Below are 11,098 nucleotides of genomic sequence, written 5' to 3'. Positions count from 1 at the left end.
GAATCTTCTAAATTAATTAATAAATATTAATTTAATTATAATTATTAAAATTTAATAAGAGATGGCTCCTAATGCCTCTCTCTAGTAACAAATTGTTTTAGGTATATTAAATACTTGGATTGGATGTCACGCAACAGTTGTGTTAATTCAATTAGAAACTTCAGACTAGGAGGTGTTAAAGAGAATTAAAAGGAATATTTTATATATAAGGAATATTATAAAATATTCCTTTTAATTCTCTTTAACACCTCCTAGTCTGAAGTTTCTAATTGAATTAACACAACTGTTGGCATTACATCCAATCCAAGTATTTAATATGCATAACATAACTTTAACAATTTTAATTGTAAAAAAAAAATGAAGTGAATACTAACAGTTTACATCTACTGCTTTATTTTCTGTGTAATAAAATATCTTTAAATTTGTGATATTTATTCTTTATAAAAATAAAAGTATACATTAAAACTATATATATTTAAAATTTCTTACCTGTAACATTAAATATGATGTAATGCATTTTTCACTCTCCAAAACCTGTTTTACTAACAGCATTCCATTTATTTCTTGAAAAGTTGTATAAATTTTTGCATCTTTTTGTAACAAATAAAATAACAATTCCAGTGCATCAGCATGAGACTTTTCTTCAGAACTACATTCTACAACCTATATATATTGATTTAAAAAATTAATGTAACATGTATTATATCATTATTACAATCAATTTATATTGTAATTATAAAGGATCATCCAAAAATAATTCTACCATTTTAAATTGTTGTAATTATGTTAATTATTATCTAAGTATGTGACATACACCAATTGACAGAGTAACTCTTTGAGTTCATCCTCTATCTGCATTCAAATGTCTTGTCATATTCTACCTCTAAGAAACATCATAAATAAAAATGGCAATTCTACAACAGAGAAGGGGTCTTGTATTCTGCAACTTGCAAAGTTGGAATCACTCATCATTATGCAATATGAATAATCTGCTAGAACTTTAATATTGTGGTTGCTGAGAAAAATTACAACAGATGTTGTAGCAAACATAGGAAGAGTATGAGTATCGAATAGATGTGTGTCATGTGATATGAGGTGCACACATTGAGAAACTGTAATGGGCAAATTTGAAACTTTGACAGTTTTCCAATGTTTTTTGTACATTACAATGTCCTTGGATAATAATTAACATAATTACAATAATTTAAAATAATAGCATTCTTTTGTGAAGATCCTGTACTTTAAATAAAATTATTTAGAACATACTCTTCCAAAAAGAAATAATATTGATTTAATTCCACCCATTGTTTCAATTGAATGCAAGAGACTTTTCATTGTGTGTACATTTTTTATATTAAATTTTATAACTTTGTCGACAGGTTGTTGTTGAGATGGTCTCTGATCATCTGTGCCAACCCTATAAAATCATCATTATTTAATTACATAATTCATAGTGCATGTTCAAGTTCTTCAAATAATAAAAATATTGTTTAGATTGATAAATATTGAAATTAATATCTTTTCACTAGAATTAGTTTAAATAATACTAACTTAAAAGGTGGCGAAATACCAGTAAATGATGCAAGCAAGGAAACAACAGTATTAAAGATGTTTGGATATGTACTTAAAATGTTTGGTTTCTTTGGACTATATGTTGCTAATAGTTTCTCCTGTAAATATATAAAATTACATTTAACAATCTTATGCAAATTAAATATTAAACTATTTTTCATTTAACATTAAATCTAACTAAATAACTAATGTATTATATAAAATATTATAATAAATTTAAATCATGTGCTGTAGCTAATAAATAATAATTTTCAAAATTATTTGAACATTTTTAAAGTATTATCATCATCTGACATTAATTAAAGTATGATTTTAATAATTTCCAATAAACAAACAAAAATATAATAATGTAATTTGAAGTTTCTAATCCTTCTTGATTTGTTACCAACAAAAACTCACAGATTTATCAAGAGTTAATTTGTAATTATTTAGTTTTGATAAGGATACAAACACTACACTGCCTCAACACCAGTCATCATGTTGTTCATTATTTATAAAAAAGCAAAAACTTCACATATAATTTATATTCATATATAATTCTTCCAATTTCAATGTCAAAATTTCTTCTCTTCAAACCATCTCTGTTCTAAGTTTGAATTCTTCTCATCAAATTTTAAAATTTGTATTATTTTTTAAAATTCCTGACATTGTCTTAGTGACATTAAGCACTAAATCATTTTTTTATAATAATTATTTAATTACTTAATTTATAAATTGAGCTTAAAAATAGGCAAAGCAGTTTATGAGCCATTTAATAATTAAAATTTTTAAATTTTTAATTCATAATTTGAAACTTAAAAAAAATCTCAAATTATCAATATATGGACTTGTAAAGCTGAACAAATTCATCATCAGTTATTATACTATTCAATCTAATCTTTCCTCTACACCAGTGTTTCTCAACCCATGTGTAAGGACACAGTTGTGTCACAAGGGCACCTCAGTTGTCATGAAAAGTCATCCTGTTTGTTGATCAATGCACTAGGATCTTGTGTTGACAAATGTCTAACTTCATTTCTTACCTGCAAACTGCACAAGTCAGTTGCAGTCCTTGATTGAGGAAATCATCTTCACTTTCAAGGTAAACATAATGATGAATGTTGGCACAAAAAGTTTTCACTACTATTTCCTTGTTGCAGTGCAGGATGGATGACACAAAATTAAAGATCGACTTATTGCAAGCACTGCATCATGTTGTCATGTCTTGGATACCTTCAAGACATCAACAATCACAAATTGCTTCAAGAAGATCAGCTTTTATGTGAATGCAAAAACCTTGAAGTAGCAAATAGACAACCACAATTGCTGTAAATAATTGGGCTATATTTTGGAAATAATAATTATAAATTATAATTAAATCTGTTATCCACATTCTGTGGGTGCCTATTTGCTATGCATTGGGTTTCAGTTGATGTTTATACCTTGAATTAGCATCAGTGGATGCTGATCCTCATGTGAAAAGCAAAATTGATGACAATGACTGGATAGTATCATGCCCACAAATGCTTTCAATAGAAGACTGCTGGATTTTGATAAATATATGGCTTGTGACAACAATGTTGCATTGTGCAGCTTAGCAACAGTGAATGAACTGTATGCTGGAAAAGAGGCAAGCATTAGTGCTACAAATGAGCCATAAGCAGAACTCAGACTTTTACAATGATGATGATGGAGAACCTGAGTGCATGCCTAGTATTTCTAAAGACTCAAATCATACACTTTTGCCAAGTATGCCAATGAGGATGGCATGCTTACCATACTGCAGCAATTGAAGGAAAGTGTCCTGGAGAACATTTCCAAGACATGGAAAGTCCAAACTAACAGACTTCATGTCTTCAGGCTCACACTAAATAATGTTTGTTTTTTATTGTACAATAAACAACTTTGTGGCCCTGTTTATTTTATTACACAATATATAGAATTAAAGTTGTTATGTGAAATTTTTCTGTATCTTTGTTGTTCAGATTCAGTTATGGCCAGTTACTCAATTTACTGTTTCCTGCATCTAATGTTCATTTTTCCCTGTCTGTCAGAAAATGCTAGATTATGTTTCACAGTAAATGTAAATTTAAAGACCATAAGAAAGATCTCTAAGTATAGATCAGTTTCTTTAAGAAACAGGTTAAATCAAGGGCGACTTGCCTGTGTCTACCACACCCACATATGACATTCACGCCAATTTTTGGGCCCAAAAATTGGTGTAATGATAATTTGGTTTTTTCTTTTAGATTCATAGTTTATACTATGAACCTAAAGAGTTGTTGGTGATTTTTTATGTTAATTACATTTCAGAGGCATAGGTTGCAGGCTATTTAATCAGTGGTTAGCTTTGGTTGTTTGAAAGACTATCCAAAGTGTGGAAATGAGACTAATCTGATTCTCTTTTGTTTTTTAGGCAAGATACTGTTTTTTAGGTTTGTTTTGTTTTTTTATTTGGATAATTCTCACACTTTTAAGTTTAAGATTGACTTGACCTTTGTAATGTAGTTGTAGGTTGTTTTGTCTATGATTTGTGATAATTTGTATGATTTCTCCCTGCATCAAGATTATACAGTATGCTAAATATATAAATAAATGTCAGTATTTATTAATAATACGTAATTAAATTAAAGTTGTTTATTACATACAGTATATATAATGAATAACACTACTCACAAAGTCAACCAAAATTCAGCAATTAAACAGTTGTACAAACGTTTTCATCTACCTTCAAGTATACATTCTCAGATGGAATATGACAATTCTACGAGAATTCTTCATTTAGAATTGCACATGCTGTGTGACAGGTGTAGAGCCTGGCTATTGGTGGATGCAGAAGACATCATAGAATTTGTATCATACAGAATGTCATCAGCTAGATGTTGATGAAAGTAAAACTTTTAAGCCTGAGGAATGACACTGTGCTCTTGAGGTTGATGGTATATTTCTTTACGGAAGCTTTATGAAATCTGCAAGGTTTCTGTAAAGAAATATGCCATCAACCACAAGGGCACAGATTCATTCTTCCAGCTTGAAAGTTTTACTTTCATCAACATCTAGCTCAGGAGTTGGCAAACTTTTTTATAAAGGGATAGATCATAAAAAAATCAGGTTTGGTGGGCCAGGTTGCAAACTCAAATAGATATATTTTTTTAATAGGTACTTCTACTCATAAAGCAAAAACAAAAAAAAGTTATTTTTTTTATTAGGAAGTGAAATTTTTACATACATAATATTTATACACATTATTGCTGATACAGTAATATCCCGAACTTACGCGATAGGTGGGACCGAGCGATAACTGCGTAAGTCAAATTCACGTAAGTCGGGGTATAATTTTGCAATTTGTGTAAAATCCAAGTCGGATGTATGTAAGCTAATAAATGTTCTCCTTAATCTTATCTCATCTTTTGATTTGTTCACAGTTACAAGAAATCAGCACATAGAGTCTCTCGAGTCTCCGTAGATATAACAAACACAGAAATAAATAACACAAAATAAATTGTAGCTATGTGTCGATTCGGCGCGACACGTCCGAACAATGGTGTGGGGGGAGTGATTAATCCAGAGTTGCATGGCACTCAAACAAAAGACGAATCGACGAGATTTGAAAATCGCGTAACTCCGGGTTCGCGTAAGTTGGGGTAGAATAAGTCGAGGTATTACTGTACTTAAAATTTGTTACTCTGTAAATATCACAAGTTTACCATTCAAGCACTGTGTACGCACTTACTATGTAAAGTCAATATGTAAATATGTTATTATTATCTGTAAATTCTGCAATCGTTCTGTATTCTGTTATATTAATAAATGCGATGCGGGCGTCCATGATGCCTCCCCTGCCTTCCTTCACACTTTCCTATCTCGCTTTCCCTTCACACTTCGCTCACATGCTTTCCTTCCTTCCTCTTCCAACAGGGCCAAGTCTGTAACAAATAAACGGATAGCCCTCTCCTCCTTTGATCTAAATGTCTAAATGTACTTAAAAACAAATAAAAATATTTTTAATGAACTTATTATAGAATGGTGAAAATTTGTACTAATGTGAAGAATGAAATTGTTTCTTCTGAGGCAATATTACATCATACTGGACTTCCAAGTTAGTAATTTCTATCATTTCCACAAGCCATAGTTTGCAGACCTCTGATCTAGCTGATGACATATCTGACTCAAATTCTACAATGTTTTCTGCATCCACCAATAGCCAGGTGCCACACTTGTCACATGGCACGTGATTCTAAATGAACTTTCTCGTAGAATTGTAATATTCCACCTGAGGATGTCTAAGGTAGATGAAAATGTTCATGCAACTGTTTAAATGCTGGATTTTGGTTGACGTTGTAAGAAGTTTTTTTTAACTGAAAGTCTTTTACATAATCAGAAATTTAATAAATCTACTTATTAAATAATTTTAAACACAATTTTCACAAAAGAAAAAAAACTTTGTTTTCTTTGAAGTCTCAATAAATGATTGAACATTATTTAACTAATAATTTAACATTAAATAAATTACTTATATTAAAATAATAATATTAACCTGTAAAATAACTAAAGATGGAATTTTCATGCAGGTAAGTGCTTCAACAGAAATATCCGATTCTAGCATTAAAGGTACTAAGGACTGAGGAAAAAATTTAAGCTGACTTTCAAGATGGCAGTCTGTTATATTTCTGATATCTGGACCAAGTTGACTTAAATAGTAGCTGTGCTCTCTAGTCAATACATTATCTGAAATTAAAGTGATTATTAAAAATTGACTAGCAAGGTAGAAAAATTATTTTTTTAAAAACACATTAAACACAGGATACTGCAAGACAATTTAATCCAAATACTCGTTAGTTCGAAATTCAGGAAACAGAATATTTGCGACTTTGAATTATAGAATTTCAAATTATCTGAGATTTACATATTTCTTTATAATATACCAAATGCCATGTAACCAATGTAATTTATTTAGCAAACAAAATATGGCAACTTATACAGAATGCTATTTTCATTAATTAATAATTAATAAGATTGACATAGTAAGCCTTCACTACAAACAAATACAGACACTATGAGAGTTTTTCTACAAAAAAACAAGAAACATCAGTTACATAAAGCAGTAACTCTAGCAGACTCAAATAACACACCATTAAATTTACACTCATAACGTATAAAAAGCATAGACACCGTTAAGCAATTGTGGGCTCAAAAGGCACTCAATGGCAAGCATCATTACGACCTGGCCCAAGATTATGGTGACAAAACTGCACCAAACAACTGGTTAGCTTAGGGGATGCCTCTTTGATTGCCATACAGGATCAAGTCATAAATACTAAAAACTACAAAAAAAACACATACTCAAAGATACAATACTCACAAATGACATATGCAGAAAGTGACACATCATGCCAGAAACTATACAACATATCATTTCCATTTCTTATTTACATAGACATAACCAAGTAGCAAATATAATACACCAAGAGCTAGCAAACAAACACAAATTATTAGACATCCACGAACCATACTACAAATACATCCCACAGACAGTATTGGAAAACAACACACACAAAATGTACTATGACAGAGTCATAATCACAGATAAAACAATTTACCACAACAGATCAGACATCACACTCATTGACAAACACAATAAAGTCACATACATTATACACATAACCATTCCAAACACTCACAATGTACAAAACACATGCACTGAAAAAATTAGCAAGTATACAGAACTTGCCCAGGAAATAAGGCATCTGTGGAGGATGGATAGGGTGCTTATTGTATCTGTCGTTCTCTCCTGTACAGGTGTGATACCACACACACTACACAAAAGCCTGGNATTCCACAGACAGTATTGGAAAATAACACGCACAAAATGTATTACGACAGAGCCATAATCACAGATAAAACAATTTACCACAACAGACCAGACATCACACTCATTGACAAACACAAAATCACATACATTATAGACATAGCCATTCCAAACACTCACAATGTACAAAACACAGGCACTGAAAAAATCAGTACACAGAACTTGCCCAGGAAATAAGGCATCTGTGGAGGATGGATAGGGTGCTTATTGTACCTGTCGTTCTCTCCTGTACAGGTGTGACACCACACACACTACACAAAAGCCTGGGAACATTAAAATTGAATAGAAACACATACATCACACTACAGAAGGCCACTATATTGAATACATGTCATATTGTTAGGANATAGGGTGCTTATTGTACCTGTCGTTCTCTCCTGTACAGGTGTGATACCACACACACTACACAAAAGCCTGGGAACATTAAAATTGAATAGAAACACATACATCACACTACAGAAGGCCACTATATTGAATACATGTCATATTGTTAGGAAATTCCTGAATACAGACACACACACTGACACACTTATTTAATTTTTGGTTACTATGCCTTGACTCTGGTCTGGCTTACTACACAGCCACCAATGTCAACTGAGAATAACTCACTAAACCCAACATAATAATAAATAAACTGCAGGTAAATGGCACATGTCCAGTACAAAGCTCAAAAGTTGTCAGACAGGTTTTATAAAAAGTAAAGCAGAATTCTTCGAAATATAACCCAAATTAGTTTTAAAGTGGCCCAAAAAGAAGTAAGTTGACCAAACACAGAGTCCTACAAATATCTCTGCTACTTATAGCCCATTCTCACAATCCTGAAAACCAATGTATTTTATGAGATAAGAAGAAAAAGAGTAGTCCGTATGTAAGGTGACATCTGAAAATGTGTTATAGTGTAAAAGAAGTCATTAGAGTTGTTCTTGATCTATTATTCTCTTAGAGCATGGAGGCACTTTGATCTAAACAAACGATTTAATATATTCATATCACAGTTCAGACAGAATTTTCACTTTGAATTACGAAGTAGCCATATTTTGAACTAACCAATTCCTTGATGTGTAAATCTATATATCCCCAGCTGGGACAAAAGTATAGTTATGAATTAACCGGATCTTGAATTATCCAAGTTTGAATTAATGAGGCTTTCCTGCATTACTTTATATAAATTTTGCTTAGGAAATTTTGAAAATAGAATTTACCTATTTCAAAACAAGAGATTTAGAATATGATGATAAAAATACACTGAAAAAGTTGTGATATTAAAATTTTTAACACTAACTTTTGACATTTTATGCTTATCATCACTTTAAATCTATGGCTTTCAAATGAGTAAATAATGTTTTCAAACAACTTCCTAAGATAAAAAAAACTTCAGAGAAAACTTCAAAAATTATCTTTCTTAAATAATAAATATTTAAGAAAATACTGTATATGTTAAATCTCCTAAAGCATGTTTTCAATTTGGCTATGAAACTTTTACAAATTAAAACACCAAGTAAGGATGGAAGGAAAGATGATATCTGGAGCATTGCCAGTTTCAATTTTTAATCTTATGTTTTTAAGGGAAGTTTTAATTTTGATGGTCAAGTAGCCCACAATAAAATATCAGTCATCAAAAATTTGTATTCTGGAACATCGAAAGTGAACGAACGGTGATTCCTATTTCAACAGACTTTGTCTTCAATTTAAAATTAAACTTAATCACCATCCAATTAAATTCTACAAACAATTACAATTACTAAAAAAAGCATATAAATTATATTCTTAGTTATTCTTTTTTTTTTCTAGTTTTAATTCTTTCTGCCTTATAAACATCAAGAGTTCTTTTTTTCATACAAATCATGGGATCAGCTAAGCCCAAAATGGGAGTGACAGGCCCAATATATCTGAGACTGACCACTATGAAAAATTCCTGGGGATGATCTGAAATCCTCACAGCAGTGGGCTAATGCTGTAATTGCCTCAGCCCTCTGGTCATCTAATGTCAAAATTACTTTTAAAAAACCTGTCTTCATAATTTGTTATTTTAACACATCTCAAAAACACAATAAAGTCACACAGGAATTGACCCTTACTTTGAGGGTCTTTGCCATCTGCATATATAAAATTTGTTAAAAATGTCCTTCTGATGGTGGTACAATGTAAAAACATTACCATTCTAAATATTTTATCACCTACTTTTAAAAGTTTCTTCATAAATATCTCTAATCATGTTTGATCATTTATACATTTTAATTTTATGTGAATCATGAAATTTTTTCTATTTTAATGCCAAATGATTGCCAGATTACATCAGACTTAATATTGTATTAATTACTAATTAAATGTCAAATAATTGGGCCTAGAGATAGGTATTAGATGCCAACTCTTGATAAATTTAAAATTACGATTAAAATTAATATTTAATTTAGAAATTTCTGGAAGAAAAGAATCAGCCCAAAATCATTCACATTGGCAGTACAACTCCCACTTGCCATGCAGATATGTTGCCAGTTATGCTACCCAAATCTTAATCTACTCTTTGCTTCTAGAACTATTAATTTAGATATAACCATACTGGTTATGCCTGAACACCAATGATTATCAATGGTGCTGATTATATCTGACAATTGATTGGTATTAATCTAAAAATCTAGTTATTGGATGTTTATATTTATATATACAGTATATACTTTTCTACTTTTAAAAAGTAAATTATAATTTTTATTTAAATATAGTTTGACATTAAAATATTTTTACCTTGAAAGAACATTAAATTACCAATATAGTAGCTACTGCTGTAAAATTTCTTTCCGTTGTGTCCAAAGAGTACATATGAATGTTGAAACTTCTCAGATTGATTAGAATAATGAAGGAAAAATTTTGATACTTTGTAACCATCAACAATAACTATAATCTGCAAAATATAAATTAATTTTGTTTAAATTATTCAACATTTACATTTTAAATATAAGTAAATAAGAAACCTTCAATCTGATAGTAATGAATTTTTGCTTTTGATTAATCTGCTGAATAATATATTACAATTACATATTGAGCATTATATTGAAGAACCAAAATCAATTATTATTATTATTATTATTATTATTACTGTTACTTCAGTTCTATCTGATTGATATGAAATGCTTAATAGTCCATTATTCATTTCAATTCTCATTTTCTATTTTCACATTGAATTATTTGTCAGTTTAAACTTCTTTCATATCTATAATCAGGGATGCACAACCTTTTGTGAAGAAGGGCCAAATTAGGATTAAGTTTACTGACTGGGGGCCGGACCCCCAAGCGATTAATGCAATGGCTGAGATTGGATGCTGGCGGCAATCTTCTTTATGTCTGGTGTAATGGCAGATGTTGAAACAACCAGTAGATTTTTCAAATTCTCGTTGGTTAACCTGTTCCGTGTTTTGCACTTGTTTAAATTCATAAGCGAAAACTTGCAAGCTTGTTTGGCAGTACCTATGTATGCTTGTTTGCATACATAGGTACTGCCAAACATGCTTGCACAAAATCGAGCATTGTCTTTCAGTTTTGGAAATGATGTATCTGGCAGTTCTTCGTAGAATGTGAGGAGATTAGAATTTTTAAACTGTGATTTCAATTCATCACTGCACTAGATGTCTATCAACTCAAGTTGGACATCTGGAGGGGCATCTTCCACTTTCACATCAAATG

General features: G+C 30.8%; 1 protein-coding gene across 1 annotated transcript in view; it reads right to left on the bottom strand.

Moving 5' to 3' along the window:
• LOC111637404 (lysosomal-trafficking regulator-like) overlaps positions 1–11,098 on the bottom strand; it is a 60,374-nt gene that overhangs the window by 2,944 nt on the left and 46,332 nt on the right. The window contains exons 16-20 of the mRNA XM_023382888.1: positions 10,163–10,319; positions 6,089–6,279; positions 1,552–1,670; positions 1,267–1,417; positions 490–663 (exon numbers count right to left, since the gene is read on the bottom strand). Coding sequence (XP_023238656.1) covers positions 490–663; positions 1,267–1,417; positions 1,552–1,670; positions 6,089–6,279; positions 10,163–10,319 — 792 coding nt within the window. The remainder of the gene's footprint in view (positions 1–489; positions 664–1,266; positions 1,418–1,551; positions 1,671–6,088; positions 6,280–10,162; positions 10,320–11,098) is intronic.

The sequence above is a fragment of the Centruroides sculpturatus genome, unplaced genomic scaffold (genome assembly GCF_000671375.1).
Source record: "Centruroides sculpturatus isolate CEXI.00-Female unplaced genomic scaffold, Cexi_2.0 scaffold53, whole genome shotgun sequence".
Classification (NCBI taxonomy): Eukaryota; Metazoa; Arthropoda; class Arachnida; order Scorpiones; family Buthidae; genus Centruroides; species Centruroides sculpturatus.
Note: the sequence above shows the minus strand (reverse complement) of the source record. Positions and strands in the feature narration are given on the sequence as shown.